Genomic DNA, 19,047 nt, shown 5'->3' with positions numbered 1-19,047 from the left:
GGATCTCCCCCAGCACTGCACACCTGGGGATACACAGAAGTCCTCTGAAAGTCCAGGCAGGCAGAAAAGTGCTGCTGATGCCCAAAGCCCAGGGATGCTGGCATGGCTGGGGAGGCATTGCCCAGCCCAAGCTGCACAGGCTGCTCAGGATCTTCTCCCAGGAGGTCTGAGGGTCTCCCAGGGTGCAAATCCCACAGCCTGTTGGGGCAACCTGTGCTTGACCACTCTTGGGGCAAAAAAATATTTTTTATGTCCAAACAGAATTTCCTTTAGTCCAGCACATGTCCCTTGTCACTTGTCTTCTCCCCAGGCACTGCAGAGAAGATTCTGCCTCAGTTTTGAGTCTCCCACAGGAGTTATTCACACATTTTGCTTTGATCCCAGTGCCAAGGATGACCAAGGATCCTCCTGGAGCAGGGGGAATGCAGAACCTCAGTTTGGGTCAGCATGGGCAGCTCTGTGCCAGGGAATCACAGAATGGTTTGGGTGGGAAGGAACCTCAAAGCTCATCCCATTCCAGCTCCTGCCAGGGCAGGGACACCTTCCACTGTCCCAGGCTGCTCCCAGCCCTGCCCAGCCTGGCCTTGGACACTGCCAGGGATCCAGGGGAAGCCACTGGAATCCCATTTCAAATCGGATATTTTTGTCCAGGAAATGTTATTGATCAGAAAACTCTGCATTTCCACCGGTTTGAGCAGAACCCAGGTCTCCAGTGCCTCTTCCAGTGGTTTCAGGGTTACAAAATCCAAATGGTCAATTCAGGAAGGGACAAGGACATGGAGAGTCTCAGGTGATATTGTCCTGAGCCACCAAAACCCATCTGACCACACAAGCAGGGACTGCAGGAGTCCTGCCTGGAACAACACCTGGCAGAGGTGAATGTGGATCCACAACTCCAGGTTCCACCATGGGAAACACGATGGGAGCACTGAGGCTGAGCTGCCAGGGTGTCACTGAGGCTGAGCTGCCAGGGTGTCACCAAGGCTTTGCCAGCCCTCAGCTGTGCTCCTCAGAGCCTGGAAACCTCAGGGACACCTCTGGAGATGCTGCTCTGGGATCCCAGCCACAAAGGATGCAGCTGGCTGGGAATCCTCCCGGATGATTTCATCCCCCTAAAGCCACTCCTGCTCCACTGAACGTCAGCCTCTCCAGCAGGGAGGGGAGTGCTGGGGTTGATTCATTGGGACACAGGGAAATAGGAAATAACTTCATCAAGAAGCTTGTGAGGAAGCCCAAGGGTGATGTCATCCCTAAGAGTGCCTCTAAACCAAAAGAAGGTCGATTTGGAATGGATATTGGGAAGGAATTGTTCCCTGTGAGGGTGGGCAGGCCCTGGCACAGGGTGCCCAGAGAAGCTGGGGTGCTCCTGGATCCCTGGCAGTGTCCAAGGCCAGGCTGGACAGGGCTGGGAGCAGCCTGGGACAGTGGAAGGTGTCCCTGCCATGGCAGGGGTGGAATGGGATGAGCTTTAAGGTCCTTTCCCACCCAAACCTTTCCAGGATGATCTCTGAACCATCCTGGTGGAGTCCCTGTGAGGCTCAGCCTCTCCTGTCCGTGTGGGTGCAGGAGATGGGGAATGCCTGAGCTGACAGAGCTTCTTCCTCCTGTTCATTCCAGGTGGGAGAAGGCTGCTGGGCCAGGACTGCTCCCAGAGATGAATCTGGGGCAGAATTTGGAGCTCACTGTGGGCACAGGGTTAGATCTCACACACCCTGAGCATCCCAGGCAAGGTCCCTGTAGGTGACCTGGGCTGTGGTGTCACCCATCCCTGATGTCCCCACAGCCCCAGAGCCCCCTGTAGGTGACCTGGGCTGTGGTGTCACCCATCCCTGATGTCCCCACAGGTCTGGAGCAGCTCCCCCCAGCCCACACTGCAGGGCTGCACTTCCATATTGATCATTCCTCCAGTTCCCTGCCAGACGTTTACCTCACCGACTCTGGGACTGCAAGAAACTGCTTTTTCCCTGGCAGGGACAGTATTTACATTCCACATGGAGGCTTTTGGACCCAGTTCTGCTCTTGGACACGTCTGGGTTGTCCCTTCCCAGCTTTGTGCTGCTGCAGTGAGTAACGGAGCGAGTTTGTGTTCCATCTCTGCTCCCACATCATATTCCAGTGCCTCAGAGTCCCCCTTTCCCTATTTCCCATGCAAGACACAATGCATATTTGGAAAAAGCCATCTGGGTCATCTGGTAAGCATCTAAAATATCCCAGAGATGAGGAATGTTCTGGGGCAAAGAGGGTCCTGTGACTTGGAGCCAAGGCGGTTCTGCTTTCAAACTGCTGCTTCGGCCAACAGCAAACTTCCCACCAAGTTCAAATGCTGGTGGGCAAAGGAACAGAGCATTTCCAAACACCTGGATGCTCTGCAGGACTCAGTGGATGGGAAAACTCAGGGAAAGGAGCTCTTCTGGGAGAAACGTGAGCTGTGCTGCTGCAGCTGAGCCAGCAGGAAATGTGTGTGAAACAAAACCAGGCTCAAAAATCCAAAAATCCAAAAATCCCGCTCTGTTGATGCTGGAACTGGGTTTGGCTCAAGCCAGACAGATGCCTGGGCTGATTCACACCATCCAAGGCTGTTGCTCGTGTTTGGGTCTGAAACATCGAAAGCAGAAGCCAAGAGAACCCTGAGAGAGGTTCTGTCCCTGGGAAGGCTCAGGAGGAGATTCCTGGTGGCTCTTGGAACGTGAGGTGAGGAGCAGAAACTGGCAGCTCTTCCCTCACCCTGCCCTGCTCTGAAAATCCACGAGGATCCCTTCCAGCTCTGGGATAACTCCAGTGGGATGTGGCATGGATTTGTCAGCACAGGGAGAAAATCCAGGAGGACACAGGGATGAAAGGGACCTCTTGTGACACTGATGGCACTGCCTGTGTGGGATTGCCATTGGCACAGGGACACTTGTCCAGCCAAGGTCACCGCAGGCAAGGGTTGAGCAGGTGACAGTGCCACCACCTGGGGACTTCCCTGGTGACTGCTCCACTCTGGGTTTGGTCTGACCCATCCCTCTGAGCTCGATGTCTCACAGCACCCAGAGCAGCTCCTCCTCCTCTCACACACTTCCATGTGTAACCTCTGCTGGAAGAAAAACATCCCTGGGAGCTGAGCACAGGATGGGACCATGGCTGTGACAGATGTTGGGGACAGTGAGTGGGGTAGGGAGGTGACATGTGCCAGGGCAGAGCCACAGCACCAGCGAGGGGACTGCTCCAGCAGAGATATCCACCTGCACCCAGAAATATCCACCTGTACCCAGAAATATCCACCTGCACCCAGAGATGTCCACCTGCACCCAGAGATGTCCATCTGCACCCAGAGATGTCCACCTGCACCCAGAGATGTCCATCTGCACCCAGAGATGTCCACCTGCACCCAGAGATGTCCATCTGCACCTAGAAATGTCCATCTGCACCTAGAAATGTCCATCTGCACCCAGAGATGTCCATCTGCACCCAGAGATGTCCATCTGCACCCAGAGATATCCACCTGCACCCAGAGATATGTGAACCCACAGAGCAGTGAGTCAGAACATGCTGCAGAGCTCTGGCACAGGTTTCTCTCCTCACCTCGATCCTTCCCATTCTGCAGCTTCTCTGTTTCTTCTTCATCTTCTTCCTCTGCTTCAGGAAAAAAACCAAAAAGAGAAAAAGCAGACAAGAGACAGGTGTGTGAGAGAAGAGAGGCAATCATGGAATTGTTTGGGTTGGAAAATCCCTCAGAGACCATCAGGGCAAATGGTTCCCCCAGTGTTTCCAAGGCCACCATTGATCCATGTCCCCAAGTGCCACACCCACAGCTTTGAAATCCCTCCAGGGACGGGGATTCCCTGCCCATGAAGAAATTCTTCCTGAATCTGACCTGTTTCCTGGTGAGAGCTGAGGGTTTGCTCTGTTTAACCCGGGACAAGCCAGGTGAGTTTCTGGCTGGGTATTTACACAGCAGAGAGGAGCAGAAGGTCACATTCTTCTGCAGGTTGTGGCTCTTGGCTCATTTCAACACTCCACTGAGACCTGTGCAAACAGCTGGTGGTTCTCCTGAGGGTGGTGCTGCTCCTGCCTCCCCACATGGTGTGAGAGCCAAGGCAGGGAGAGAATAGCCAGTGCAAGGCCCAGCTGGAGAACCAGAGGTGTTTGGGGTGGATCTGACCACAGGGGACCTCACAGACATGTCCTTTGTGGCTTTGAGAGCAGGATGGTGACACTTGGGGGTCACACAGCCCCTGCTCTGTCAGCAGCAGCTCCAGTGGATCCTTAAAGTGAGAGCTGAGATCAGGGACAAAACCAAACACCTTGGAATAAAAAATTCCACCCTGTGGAATAACCACAGCTGTGGCCTGGAGCTCAGCACTGGGTGTGAACAGCCACTGCTGCCTGGGTTCCCTGCAGAGAAACCCTCCTTCAGCACATCCTTTTGAGCTCAGATGGAGTGCAAATGGCATCAGTGTTCCCCCTGCAGCACTGGGAGCATGGGACTGTTGTGTGGATGTGGCACTGGGGGACATGGGTCACTGGTGGCCTTGGCAGTGCTGGGGGAACAGCTGGACTCAATGGTCTTGGAGATCTTCAACCTCACTGACTTTGTGATTCCACAGTTCTGTGACTCCACAACTCCATCACAGAATCATGGAATACCCTGAGCTGGAAGGGATTATCACATTCACCTCCTGTCTCTGCACAGAAACCCCAACTGCTGCCTGATGATTTTTGTCTTTTCATCCCCACAATCCCACCCTGAGCATCCCTGAGAGCATTGCCCAGACCCTCCAGGGGCTCTGGCAGCCCCAGGGCTGTGCTCATTCCCTGGGCAGTCCCTGACACCCTCTGGGGGAAGAACCTTCCCTGAATCCACCTAAGCCTCTCCCAGCATCCTGGCAGGAGAAGGTGGATGGTGGCAATCAGAGCATCCCAGGAGGATGGGGTGAGGCTGCTCCGTGTTTCCCTTCCTGGGAATCTGCTCTCCAGGCCTGCAGAGGCAGGGCAGGGTGGGAGGTGCAGCTCTGGAGGATCCCAGGCTCTCCCCACGCCCCTCCTGGGGAGCTGGGGCGGGAGGAGGTGTCTGTTCCCACAGCTCCCCTTGGGACACGACGTGTGAAATCCTGCTGGCTCCCATCAGCTGAGGATAACTCATGCTTTTCCTAATTTACACCAACACCACCATTGCAGACACTTCCAGGGGAGCCTTCCTTGGTCTCTGCATCTCCCTGAGCTGGAGCCTGTCAGCAACTCCATTTTCATTCCATTCCCACTCCCTGGTGATCCACACAGCTTCACAGATCCCTGGCACGGCTGGTGGTCAGGGACAGGACCTGAGGGAATGGCTGGAGCTGTGCCAGGGGGGTTTGGGGTGGAGATCAGGGAAAGGTTCTTCCCCCAGAGGGTTGAACAAGCTCTGCCCAGGCTGCCCAGGGAATGGGAACAGCCCTGAGGCTGCCAGAGCTCCAGGAGGGTTTGGACAGCACTGCCAGGGATGCACAGGATGGGATTGTTGGATGTCTGAGCAGGGCCAGGAGTTGGATCCATGATCCCTGTGGGTCTGGCGCTGGTTATTCCACAATTCCATGATCCTACAACACTTGCTCTGCTCTGGAAAGCAAAAATGAATGAGTGCAGACTGGGCAGACTCGGTGTTTGAGCCTTGGGGGCAGAGCTGAGGTGATTTATGGGGAGCAGGAGGCTCTGCCATGGCCCTGCCAGTGCTGTGTCATCCACGGACAACTTTATTAACTCCCAGCTGCCTCTGCAGCAGGACAGAGCTGGGAGTGGGGGATTTACTGCTGGGCAGTAAAATACCCACCCAGCTCCTCCCTGTGATGGCTCCATTGCAGCACAGCCTCGGGAATTTTATGGGGAATTTTGTGCCTCAACTGCCAGCTCTGGCATGAAACAGGGAGCAGGAGGGTCAGCCTGGACACTTCCCTGGATCCTCAGCAGCCAAGGCAGCCCAGAAACAGAATCACATTGCAAAAGAGCATCGAGTGCAACCTGTGACTTGTCCCCACCTTGTCCCCAGCCCAGAGCACTGAGTGCCACAGCCAGGAATTCCTTGGACACCTCCAGGGATGGAAACTCCAAACCTCCCTGGGCAGCTCCTGCCAAGGCCTGACCACCCTTTCCATGGAGAAACTCCTACTGAAAACAATCTTCTGGAGCACTAAATGGCCACAGCCCTGCTGCTGACAGGCTCAAGGGCCCCAGGTGACATCCCTGGGTGACACAGAGGGAATAATTACCTGTTTTCCACATCGTTGTTGAACAACAAGGGATGAAATTGGCCTTCTGTACATGTTTGGATAGGTGGCTGCAGCATCTGATGCAGAGTCATGGCTGAGGGTCTCACCTGCTGCCCAGGTATTGCAGGACTCAGCAGGAATTTGGGGACACTCACTCCAAAAATCTGCCCTGGCTGGTGATTGTGTCATTAAGGAGCTCTGGCTTCCAGCAGTGGGGCTGGGAGGTGACCTCTCTCCCAGGAGATGCTCTGGAAAGCAACTCCATGATGCACACTGGGATCAGTGGGAGCAGGAGGGAGGGGATGAGGGTTTGGCTCCTTGAATCACCAGCAGTGCCACCAGCCAGGGCTTTATCCATAGTTATTGCCCTCCCCACCAGGGATAAAACCAAAGGGAAGCCTCTTCAGGAGGTGCTGTGAGTTCCCAATGATATAACTGGAATAATGGAAAACAGAATCCAAGATCATGCCCCAGCACTGCCCAGGCCAGTGATGTTGGCTACAAAAATGATTCTTCCCTGAGAACACACACAATCTGCACTTCAGCTCCAACAAAAAATAAATCTAAGCATAAATCTCCAACCTGTGGCTTCCAGCTCTCCTTTCCCTGTGCCATGAATCAGCTCCTACCTGAGTGAAGCTCCTTCACCAGCGAGGACATGGTGTTGGTGATGGAATCAGCTGCTACCAGCAGGTCGTTGCGGAGATTCCTCCTCGTACCTGGGCAGGGCAGACACAGAATCAGCCCTGGCTGCACTGCCACTGCCCAACGCCCTCCTGTCCCCATGCTCAGCCTCACTGTCCCCACCAGGATCCCCCTGGGGTGGTGTCTGGATGCTCCCAGTGCCACCACAGCAGAAGAGATGGAGGTTTACCCTGGAGGACCTCAGCTCTGCCTGGCTCCCTGCTCACCCTCGTGGCTCCTCTCTGTGACACAGCAGCACCAGGACAGTGACAGTCCCTGTGACAGGAGCCTGTGGTGGCTCATCCCTGCTCCTCCTCTGGCCAGAGCCACTCTCAGTAATGGCTGAGGTTTCAGTGGGATAAAGGCTGCTGGAATTCTCACCCTCCTGCATGGCTGGAGGAAGGAATTTTCTGCAGCTGGGCATGGCTCTGTGCTTCCCCTGGTGACAATGACCTGCCTGGACACTCCCTGGTGAGCCACTGCTGGACAGCATCACCAGTGACCACCAGTGACCACCAGTGACCACCAGTGGCCCCACCAGTGACCTGAGCACTGCCAGAGCTGTGCCAGAACAGCCAGGAGAGCACAGAGGATCAAACACTGGCACAGGGATCATCCCACAGGCTGCTGCCATGCAGGGCTGGGTAAAGGATGCTGCTTGTTGCCTCTTGAGCCAGGAAAGCCACAATCCTCTTGGATCATGGCTGTGGCTGCCCCATCCCTGGGAATGTCCACAGCCAGGTTGTGTGGGGCTTGGAGCAAGCAGTGTCCCCCAGTGAAACAGCTGGGTGATGTTACCAAGCCCACCCAGACATCTCCTTTCAATTATTTTATTAAGTGAAAAAATCGACATTTTATCCTGTTTCCTGTGTTCTCCACTGGCCTCGGGTTTGCCTGATTTTGTGTGATTAATATGAAATAGCACTAATTGTGCAGATTGCCTTTCCGGAAGGATCGTTCCAGGAAACTTATTACAGAGTCTGGCCATCACTTCTTTTTCTTGCAGGAGTTTTTCTGGTCGTTGAGTCAGCCCCACCATGGTTATCACAAGAGGAACATCCCTCTTTCTGCTGGCAGCAGTGGATCTGAGAATTCCTGAGGGACTGTTTTCTTCTCTTTCAAGATGCCCAACAGCAGAATTGATTTTCTAATTAGATGGTGGCCTCTGCATCTGAGTATTTCACCTGGAAACCATCGGGCTGTTTGATTCTAAACCTGTCATAATTAGTCACCTTCCAAGTGCCAATCCTGGTAAATCCTCTACGAGTGGAAGATCAAGAGATCATCTGAGGAGGAAACTTTTCTAATCTCAAGATCTCTGGGATTCAGTTCTTTAAAGCTTTCCTGCTCCACAATTTCCCCCACTAATGGGGCAGCTTGTGGAGGACTCAGGCCCTGGGAGGAGAAATGAGCCCTTGGTGTCCCTTGGTGTCCCCTGGTGTCCCCTGGTGTCCCTTGGTGTCCCCTGGTGTCCCCTGGTGTCCCTTGGTGTCTCTTGGTGTCCCTTGGTGTCCCTGCCTGCCCCAAGCTCACGGCAGTGAGAGGTGAAACTCTCACACTTTTAATCATCTGGTGGATATGCAAAAGTTAGCATAAATAATTGAAATATATTTTGTTGAAATAGAGTCACCAAAATTGGCTCTATTTTGTTGAAATAGACTCAGAGGGGTGTCTGTGGGTTTGTTTTGGTCCCCATGGTGCTGCTGGGAAAACCCTCAGCCCAGCCCTGAACTGTTTTCTACAACACCTGGCTCCTTGCAACACGTATTTGTGATGCTGTCAGGTGTTAAAAACCTGGAAAAACCACAAGTTTTCACTCTGGGTGATCTCAGCAGGTCCTGATGAAGGAGCAGTCATTAGGGAGAGGCAACAACCAGCCCTTGATTAATTCCATCAAGAACTGAGGAAGACTCTCTGCTGGCTGTGCAGGAGGGGTTTGCCTTGTCACGGCTTCTGCATCTTCCCAGGAAAAGGCAGATGGACACAGAACAAATGGAGATGGCCAGGGAAGGCTGGAAAAGGAAGAGACATCCAGCATTTTCATGTCCTGCCATAATCACTTGTTTGTTGCTCCGAGCAGCAGGGAGATCATTCCCTCTCTTTGTGTTTTCCTCAGGAGCAAAGGGAAGGGGGAGCCATGGAGTGGATCCTGGTCAGGCTCAGGGTGCTGCTGCTCCACGCCTGGGGAAAGACAGGGATCCTGCACAGGGGGAAGGAGAGGCAGCTGCCAAAGAAATCAGTGGAGAGCTCTGGGCTGCTCCACCACACTTGCTGTGGAGATGAAGAGGAGGCGACTGGACCACCCACAGCAACAGATGGAGACTCGCCTCTGGGATTTGGCATCCTGCCTCCCTGCAAATGCCTGCTCTGCTCTCAGCTCTGGGGCTGTGCAGACCTGAGGAGCTTGTTCCTCAAGGAGGCACGAGGAGAAGACATCCCCTTGTCCCAGAGGAGCTGCAGGTCCCCACGGGGCCATTCTGCAGTGTTCTCCTGCTGAGGTCCTGCTGCAGCACCAAAATGCCAGCTCAAAGTGCTCCCTGGCACTGCTGCTCCTCTGCTGCCATTTCACAGCCTCTTCCCTCACCTTCTTCTGGCAGCAGCTCGTTTAGGCAAGGGCAGAGATCATTCCAGATCATTCCAGAAGATCACTCCAGAAGGATCTATCTGGTGAGTGCTGATAAATACAAACTGTTACCTCAACCTGCTTGGTTTGGAGATGCACCATCGGTTCTGGGAGGTTTCTTTCCACGTTTGGTTTGTTTGGAGAAGGAACCTGTCTGTCTGACAAAGGATTTGATGCTTCTGTTCACACTCTTCCCTCCCTGGAATGAGAAACCTCCTCCAGCCCCATGGGGTGACCTGTCAGCTTTTAAGGAAACAAACCACCTCTGCATCAGTGAGAGATCTTGTTCACTGCCCAGGACAGACCATGGCACCTGATTCCAGTGGGATTTCCCAGGGAGCACCATGAGGTCCATAGGAATAATCACTGAATCAGTAAGGTTGGAAAAAACCTCCAAGATCATCGAGTTCAGCCTTTGCTGGTTGCTGCCATCTGTTCACACAGGTGAGTCCTCATCTGTGCCTCAGGGAGAGCAGGATTTTCTGTCCTCCCTTCTCTCACTGTCAGTGGGAAGAACATCAAAGACAGGTGGATGTCCAGCTTCAAAGAGGTGATGTCCAGAAAGAACCTCTGTGTCTGCCAGAGACTGGGAGCACCAGACCCTGCTGCTGTTTTCCTCCCAGCTCCACATCCCAGGATGCTCCTGGAGCACTGAAGATGGAAAGTTCTGGACCAAGCTGGGCCATTGAGGAGAAAAGAGCCTTGAAACCCCTTATGTTTTCCCTTGCAGGTTTGTAAACACGACAGGTCTGTAAGGTCTAATTCGTAAATTACTTGTGGGTGTAACTTTCTGGGATGGGAGATCCTTTCCCTGCAGGGCAGATCATCTTGACAGAAATTAACTTCTTTAAGTTCAAAGGATTCCAAATCTTGTGCCCCCAAGCTCTTTGGTCTGGGGCACAGGAAAGGGGTTTGTAATGATTGTCTTGACAGGGTGTGTTATATGTGGGATCAGGGAATGGTTTGGGTGGGAAAGACCTAACAGAGCATCCAATCCCAAAACCTCCAGGGACAGTCAAGGTGTCCCAAGGCTGGAGCAAGCAGGGACAGCTGCAGGGATCCAGGGCAGCCCCAGGGGACAATCCCTCCCCAAACCCTTCTCCATGCCGTGGTGCTGATGCCTGATGGGTTTTTTGTCCTTTTGCATTACACTTTTATACCCTTTTTATATACTTTTTACCCTTTCCCATTCCTGTACTTTTTACTCCCTGTATCTTAGCCCCACATGTTTATAACCCTTGTACTCTAGCCTTGCTCAGAATTCTTTGGAGAGGATGAAACAATCTCCACAATCTCAAGAGCATGAGCCTTGAACAGAGCCCCATCACTGGGACATGTTTTTGTAAACTAAGTTGTAACCCTTTTGGGGGGAGGTAATTAGAATAAGGGGGCAATTACCTCATTGGTTAGGTTTCTTATTGGGGAATTTGAGATAGGTATGCTAATCAATGAGGTCCACAAATTGTATACAGGTGATATCGTCGCTCTCTTCTCGCCGTGGTGCACCTGGGATCCCATTAAACCAAGGCAATACCCTTTTCCTACTCTGCCTCTCTGCATCCCCATTTTCACCAGCAGTTCAGGCAGCAGTGCCAGGCTCACCTGGGGCGAAGGCGTCGTGCACATCTCCCCCGAGCCCCGAGAGCGCGTCCGGCGGTCCGTGCGTGGGCGTGGAGCCGGCCGAGGCCGAGCGGGCAGCCGCGGGCTGGGGGCGGCCGTGGGTGGGCGAGGGCTGGGCTGAGCCTGCGGCCTGAGCCTGCAGAGACACACAGAGCCCTGGGCAAGCTGGGCTTGGCTGGGGGCTCACAACAGCTCTGCGGAGACAAACAAACAAACAAACAGGCACAGGGCAACGTGCGGGGAGAGGCTTGTGCCCGGAGCGCTGGGGAGGTGAGGCACGAGCAGGGGGGCTGTGGGAGGGGGTGGCACAACGGGTGCAGGGCTTCAGCAACTCATTCTTATACATTTATATACATTTATATATATATTATATATTTTTATATTTTTATATATTTATATATATTTACATATTTTTATGTATTTTTATATATTTTATCTATTTTTATCTATTTTTATATATTTTTACATTTTTATATTTTATATATTTTAATTTTTTAATATTTTTTATATTTTTGATATTTTTTATATTTCTGTATATTTTATATTTGTATACATTTTTACGTATTTTGACGTTTTTATAAAATCACATACTCTGTATATTTCATGCATTTTTATAGATTGCATATGCAGATATTTAATGGATTGCAGATATAGATATTTTATGTATTTGATTTTTTTTTTACATTTACACTCATGTATTTTATATATATATTCATATAATTTGACTTATTGCTGAAATAGTGATCTTTTAGATTTCATTTTGCGTTTTCTTCCAGTCCAACCCACCCCATCCCTGCTGTGCCATCCCAACACCCTCGACAGCAGCTCTGCACCAGAGGTGACAGTGCCACCCCTGCTGTGGCTCAGGTGTCCCCCTTGGTGAGGCACAGCCCCGAGGCTCTGTCAGGTGCAAATCCTGCTGAATCTCACAGCAAATCCCCAAAATCATACAGGATCAGAGGAAAGCTGAGCAATGTTCACTTGGCAAAGCTGCCCTTGGCTCCTGCTGGGCAAAGAGGGAGCACAGCAGGGCTGACATGGCACTGCTGGCTCTGTGTCCCCAAAAAATGGGCTCTGGTTTGTACACCTGCTGTGTGGTGCCCTGGCTGGGCCTTCAGAATGTTTGCAGGAGAATCCCAGAGTGGTTTGGGCTGGAAGGGAACTCAAAGCTCATCAGTGCCACCCCTGCCATGGCAGGGACACCTCCCACTGTCCCAGGCTGCTCCAAACCCTGTCCAGCCTGGCCTTGGACACTGCCAGGGATCCAGGGGCAGCCACAGCCTCTCTGGGAATTCCATCCCAGCTCCTCCCCACCCTCACAGGGAACAATTCCTTCCCAATATCCCATCTCTCCCTGCCCTCTGGCAGTGGGAAGCCATTCCCTGTGTCCTGTCCCTCCATCCCTTGTCCCCAGTCCCTCTCCAGCTCTCCTGGAGCTCCTTTAGGCTCTGGAAGGACTCTGATGTCTCCCTGGATCCTTCTCCTCTCCAGCTGAGCACCCCCAGCTCTCCCTGGCTGCTCTCAGCACTCTCTGCACTCACAATGTCACTGCTTTACATTTCAGCAATATTTAAAAGTCACCTGCTCCTCGGTGACTCGGGAGCTGCCCAGGCCCAGAGCCACTCCTGGCGTTTGTGCCTTTGGTTGGTGGCCTTTTTGAGCCACATGGTGGTGACGTGTGGCTGTTACCAGGGCAACAAGCCTGCGAGTGGGGATGCTGCAGTGACACTGCCAGGACCCTGTGCATGGTGACACTGCCAGGACCGTGCATGGGGACACTGCTGGGACCATGCATGGTGACACTGCCAGTACCCTGTGCTTGGTGACACTGCTGGAACCCTGTGCTTGGTGACACTGCCAGTGCCCTGTGCACAGTGACATTGCCAGGACACCATGCATGGTTACACTGCTGGGCTTGTGCTTGGTGACACTGACAGGCCTGTGCATGGTGACACTGCCAGGACACCATGCATGGTGACACTGCCAGGACCCTGTGCACGGTGACACTGCCAGGCCTGTGCATGGTGACATTGCCAGGACCCTGTGCTTGGTGACACTGCCAGACCTGTGTTTGGTGACACTGCCAGACCTGTGCTTGGTGACACTGCCAGGCCTGTGCATGGTGACATTGCCAGGACCCTGTGCTTGGTGACACTGCCAGACCTGTGTTTGGTGACACTGCCAGACCTGTGCTTGGTGACACTGCCAGGACCCTGTGCATGGTGACACTGACAAGACACCATGCATGGTGACACTGCCAGTACCCTGTGCTTGGTGACACTGCCAGGACACCATGCATGGTGACACTGCTGGGCCTGTGCTTGGTGACATTGCCAGACCTGTGCATGGTGACACTGCCAGACCTGTGCACAGTGACACTGCCAGGACACCAAGCATGGTGACACTGCCAGACCTGTGCTTGGTGACACTGCCAGGACCCTGTGCACAGTGACACTGCCAGTACTCTGTGCATGGTGACACCGACAGCATCTCGACCAGCAGTGACACCAGCAGCACCCCAATGGTGACACCACAAGCACCTGGCATAGACATACCACTGCCAGCACCCCTTACAGCGGTGACACTGCCAGCATCCTGCACAGCAGTGACACCCCAGCACCCCATGAATGGTGACACCACCAGCACCTTGTGCAACGGTGACACCACCAACACCCCTTACAGCAGTGACACCAGCAACACCCTGCACAGCAGTGACACCCCAAAACCCACACGTGGTGACACCAACACCCCACACATGGTGACACCAATAACACCCCACACAAGGTGACAGCCCCACCCACACAAGGTGACAGCCCCACCCACACAAGGTGACAGCCCCAGCTCCCCTGCTGGTGCCCCAGGAGCTCCCAGAGCAGAACGCTGCTCAGCATGGCCACAGCTCTGGCTCATCTCTCTCCTCCCCAGCCCCACACTGATGTTTGTATTAACACGAAAACCCAGTGGTGTGGAAAATTGTCATTTTGAAACTGCATTAATAATTGGGGACTGAAAGACGTGTCACGTGTCCTCGTGCCACAGCCTCGGAGGGGACAGGGCTGCAGGAGGGGAGCCTGGCCAAGGAAAAGCCACCCAAAACTGTACCACAGCAGCAGCTGCCCTGCCCTGCCCCTGACACCAAATCAAACCTCCAAAGCTCACCCAAGGAGGCACAGAAAGAGGCAGGAGTGTCTGAATTTGCAGAGGTTTGTGGCAAAAGATGCCCATGCTTGGGTGCTCCCAGTGCAGCCCGTGGGACACTGACAGGGACAGTGGCAGGTGTCACCTGTGCCATGGCTCTGGTTTGGAGGAACAGCTCTGTCCTCCTCCCAGACTGAGCCCCAGCAGCTGCCCAGGGGAGGGAAAACAGCTCTTGAAGATGGAAAAGAGGAGGAAACCTTGCACTGACACCTGCATCAGAGATGGGCTGAGGAACCAGAGCTTGCTTTCCCCAAGAAGGAGTCGGAGGAGGGAGTGGGAATATTTTCTGTTTTGAAGTTTGTCCCCCAGGTCTCAGCTTGTGCCCTGGGACCTCAGCAGGGCTCCTGTTACCGCTGGAGACTGGGGTAGGCAGGTGTGAGGAAAGGGAAAGTCACAGAGCTTCTGTTATTTAGAATCCCAGAGTCACTGGGGCTGGAAAAGAACTCCAAAATCATTGAGTCCAGCTTGTGCCTGATGCCCACCTTGTCTCCAACCCAGAGCACTCAGTGCCACAGCCAGGAATTCCTTGGACACTCCAGGGATGGAAACTCCAAACCTCCCCAGAGAGCCCCTTCCAGTGCCTGACCACATCTCAGGTAGAGAGGTGAGAGCTCAGTTCCTGGAGTCAGAGCTCAGCCCTGACTCTGTGTCCCAAAATACATTTGCCTGAACTGTGAGGGGACAGATTTTACAAGGTGTGACAAACTCAGCCCAACTCACGTGTCCCCATGCTGGTCACGGTGGGTTTTGCAGAGCACTGGATCCCAGACTGGCTTGGGTTGGAAAGGACCTTAAATCCCATCCAGTGCCACCCCTGCCATGGCAGGGACACCTTCCACTGTCCCAGGCTGCTCCCAGCCCTGTCCAGCCTGGCCTTGGACACTGCCAGGGACACCACAGCTTCTCTGGGCACTCTGTGCCAGAGCCTCACAACCAGGAATTCCTTCCCAACATCCCATCCATCCCTGCCCCAATCCCTCCAGGTTTGCTCTTTCCCTGGACCAAGGGACACTGTGACCCCCAGACATGCCAGGCTGGCAGTGCCCACCCCTGTCAGTCCTGGGCAAGAGGAGATGTTTTTGTCACCAACATTCCTTATTGAGACACACATCGATATTCTTAGACAAAGTGCCTGAACACTTGAATTTTTCATTTTAATTGTTTTCTAACCACCAGGCAGCAGCTGGTTGGGCTGATTTGCATTCCACGGCCAGTGGAGCAGCAGGGCAGAGAATGTCCCTTGCCCACCTCATGATGTGGTTCCTGGAAAACACAGTGATTCTGAGAGCAGCCTGTGAGGTCACAGCCACGGCACATCCTGAGGGGGACAGGGACAGGGACAGGGACAGGGCAGGGCAGGGCAGGGCAGGGCTGGGCAGGGCTGCTCTCCCCTCCCTGAGCAGCCCCTGGGGTGATGCACCCATGGCTCACAGGGCTCAGAGGAGGATCTGAAAGTTGTCGCTTCAGTGCAGACTGAAAATGTCCTTCCTAGAAACACGTGCAGGCCCAGCTGGGGCTGGCAGCAGCTCCAGGGCTGGACATTGCAGCTCCAGCAGCCCCTCAGTCCTGAGCCAGGTGACAAAGCAGCTCCTGGCCAGCACTGACCCTCAGAGGGCAGAGTGTGGAGGATTAAACTCCCTGCAGCATCTTCCAGAAGACAGGTTGAAATTGTAGTTGTGGAGTCATCTAGGCTGGAAAAGACCTCTCAGCCTATTGAATCCAACCATTCCCAGCACTGCCAAGGCCACCACTGACCCCTGTCCCCAAGTGTCACATCCACAGGGCATTAAATCCCTCCAGGGATGGGGACTCCACCCCTGCTCTGAGCAGCTGTGCCAGGGCTGGACAGACCTTTCCATGAGGGAATTGTTCCCAATATCCAACCTGACCTGGGCCTGGCTGAACCTGAGCCCATTTCCCCTGTCCTGTCCCTGTTCCCTGGGAGCACAGCCTGACCCAAAGACCATGGGCTGAGCTACAGCTGCACATCTGTGTGGCTCCTGCAGGGATTGTCACAACCTCTCCAGGTTTACATCCCCAGGAGGAAATAATCCAATCTCCTTGTGGATGATGCTTTGGATGATCTCTCCAAGGCCAAAGTCTCCACAGATGGCCACATCTGTCAGGAGAGGAGACACCTGAACACATCCAGGATGGACCAGGGACCTGCAAGAGCCTCTCTGGGCTGAAAGGAGAACTGAGGATCTCTGAGGTGACACCTCCTTCCTGCTCGTGGCACAACCTGACCCCGACTGAGAATTTGGGGCTTTCCCAGGCTCTGCAGAAACCTGGCAGCCCAGGCAGGAGGGGAACAGCAGAGATGAACTCAACTGGGCAAGAGGCCAGTGGCCCCTGGGCTGTGCCAGCTCTGGGGTGGCAGCAGGGCCAGGGCAGTGCCTGTCCCCTGTGCTGGCACTGCTGGGGCACCTCCAGTGCTGGGGCAGCTCTGGGCTCCTCCTGACAAGAGAGACCTGGAGGGGCTGGAGAGTGTCCAGGGAAGGGAATGGAGCTGGGAAGGGAATGGAGCTGGGAAGGGAATGGAGAGTGTCCAGGGAAGGGAATGGAGCTGGGAAGGGGCTGGAGAGTGTGCAGGGAAGGGAATGGAGCTGGGAAGGGGCTGGAGCTCCAGGAGTGGCTGAGGGAGCTGGGAAAGGAGCTCAGCCTGGAGAAAAGGAGGCTCAGGAGGATCTTTTCAGAGATAAGAAAAAAAAGGAAAATAAGAGAAATAAAGGAAAAGAGGAAAAGAGAGGAATCTCTCTCCCATATTGATGTCCTCTCTTGTGTTTTATGCAGCATGTGAGTCCCCAAATGCTGGTGTCCCCATGGCACTGAGTGCTGAGCCTGCAGAGAAGCCTGGCCATGGTGATGAGCACAGAGAGCAGGAATCAGAACCTCTGAGCTGGCATTGCCTCCCCAGTGCCATCTCTGTGCCACCCTCAGCCTCCAGCTCTCGGGCACTGGAGCTCTAAGGTCCCTTCCCACCCAAAGCAGTGTCACTGTGACACCACCAGTGACAAGGAGCCCCAGCTGGGCTCACAGCACCGAGCCTGAAACCAGCCCAGTCCTAGAAAGCACCTGATCTACTGAGAAAGCACAGGCTGGGGGTGCAGCAGGGCTGTGCCAGCCCTGTGTGGGAGGACACAGAGCTGTGCCACTGCAGGGCTGGGCAGTGACCTGGCACAGCCCAGAGCCACCATGGGACCCTTTGTGGGGACACCTGGGGAGCTCCTGAGGCTGAATGGGAAGGTCTTGCACAGAGGCCAACAAATACCCTCAAACCTTCTCCAATGGCTGAAGGCAACGGGAGTGGAGGAAGGAAGGACAGAATTTTGGATTTCACAGAATCACTGAGGTTGGAAAGCCCTCTGAGATCTCATAGTGCCACCATCCCCCAGCACTGCCAAGGCCACCACTGACCCTGTCCCCAAGTGCCACATCCACAGGGCTTTAAATCCCTCCAGGGATGGGGATTGTTCCCAAAACCCAACCTGAGCCTCCCCTGGTGTGGCTTGAGGCCATTTCAAGGTCCAACAACCCCTGGAGCTGAGGTGTCCCTGTGGATTTGGGGCTGTGCAGTGAGTCTGTGCCCCAGCTGTGGTTCAGGGTCTCCCTTCCCTGGCACAGCTGGGTCCATGGAAAGGCTGTGCTCAGCTCTGCTCCTCCACAGAGCTCCCAGGGTGGGAAACTCCAGGATGCCTTTTGTAAACAGAGCTGAACAGGTTTGTGAACTCCCTTCTGACTCTGTTTAGGAGCTGCAGCCTTAGAAAATCCAGGAATTACTGCCTTGTTGCCTGTCCTTCCTGGAAACTGCACTGGGGAGGACACAGAAGATGGATTTCAATTTAGCAAAACCACGAAGGAAACCTCTGCCCTGCCTCCTGAAATGTTTGGGAGCCAACCTCGATTTACTGCCCCCAGCTTATCAAGCCTTGTACACAAGAGCTGTGAGGTTTAACCTAAAACACCATTTCCCAGGGAAAGAGGCTGAGCTGTGCCCTGAGCACGGAGCAGTGCAGGGAGGGGTTGGAGAGGTGGGAAGAAGTGCCCATAAGAGCTTTTAGCAGCTCTCCAAGACACTGCTTCACCATCACCTCCCTCACCCCAGCAGTTTGGCTGGAGGTTCCCCACCTCTCTGGGGATCTGCTGCTGAATTTCCTACAACCACTGTTACAGAGGAGAGTTTTAAAGGAGGATGGGATGAAAAAAGCCTTGAAAAATCTGGGTTGGAAGGAGCCTTGGAGGGTGTGCAGCCCAACCACCTTTTGGGAGCAAGGTCAGCTCCAAGGTGCTGCTCAGGAGCTCTTGGAGAGTCCCCCAAGGAGGCTCCACCACCCCTCATGGGAATTCCTGTCCCAAATCCAGCCAGAAATCCCCAGCCATGGGCACCATGCATCTCTGGAAAGGCTCTGGCTCTGCTTTCTCCTCATTCAGGAGGAGACAGACAATTACAGCTGGATTTCCTTTTTATTTCCCTTTTATTTATTTTTTTATTTCAGCCCTCCAGGCTGCACACAACCAGCTCCTGCAGCACATTTACCACAGGGGTTTGTGAGCCATGGGCACTGCAAAAGCAGCTCCAGAGAGGGACAGAACCCCAATCCTTAGAGGTTTCCAGGGCTACACGAAGCCAGAACTAAGTCAATCTGGTGCCAGCAGCAGTCCTGCTCGGAATGTTGGAATCATGGAATTGTTTAG

General features: G+C 53.9%; 1 protein-coding gene across 14 annotated transcripts in view; it reads right to left on the bottom strand.

Annotated features, from left to right (window-relative positions):
- Positions 1–19,047, bottom strand: part of DTNB (dystrobrevin beta) — a 118,816-nt gene that overhangs the window by 3,363 nt on the left and 96,406 nt on the right. For 10 of the 14 annotated variants that reach the window (XM_085057279.1, XM_085057282.1, XM_085057281.1 and 7 more), the window contains 3 exons: positions 11,137–11,290; positions 6,857–6,946; positions 3,565–3,618 (listed from right to left, as the gene is read on the bottom strand). In XM_085057279.1, coding sequence (XP_084913405.1) covers positions 3,565–3,618; positions 6,857–6,946; positions 11,137–11,290 — 298 coding nt within the window. Of the gene's footprint in view, positions 1–3,564; positions 3,619–6,856; positions 6,947–11,136; positions 11,349–19,047 lie in introns of all 14 variants that reach the window. The other 4 variants (XM_085057286.1, XM_085057285.1, XR_014851193.1 and 1 more) reach the window with 3 other exon arrangements.

The sequence above is a fragment of the Lichenostomus cassidix genome, chromosome 3, assembly GCF_008360975.1.
Source record: "Lichenostomus cassidix isolate B80296 chromosome 3, HeHo_3.0, whole genome shotgun sequence".
Lineage (NCBI taxonomy): Eukaryota > Metazoa > Chordata > Aves > Passeriformes > Meliphagidae > Lichenostomus > Lichenostomus cassidix.
This window is presented reverse-complemented; position numbering and strand designations above follow the sequence as displayed.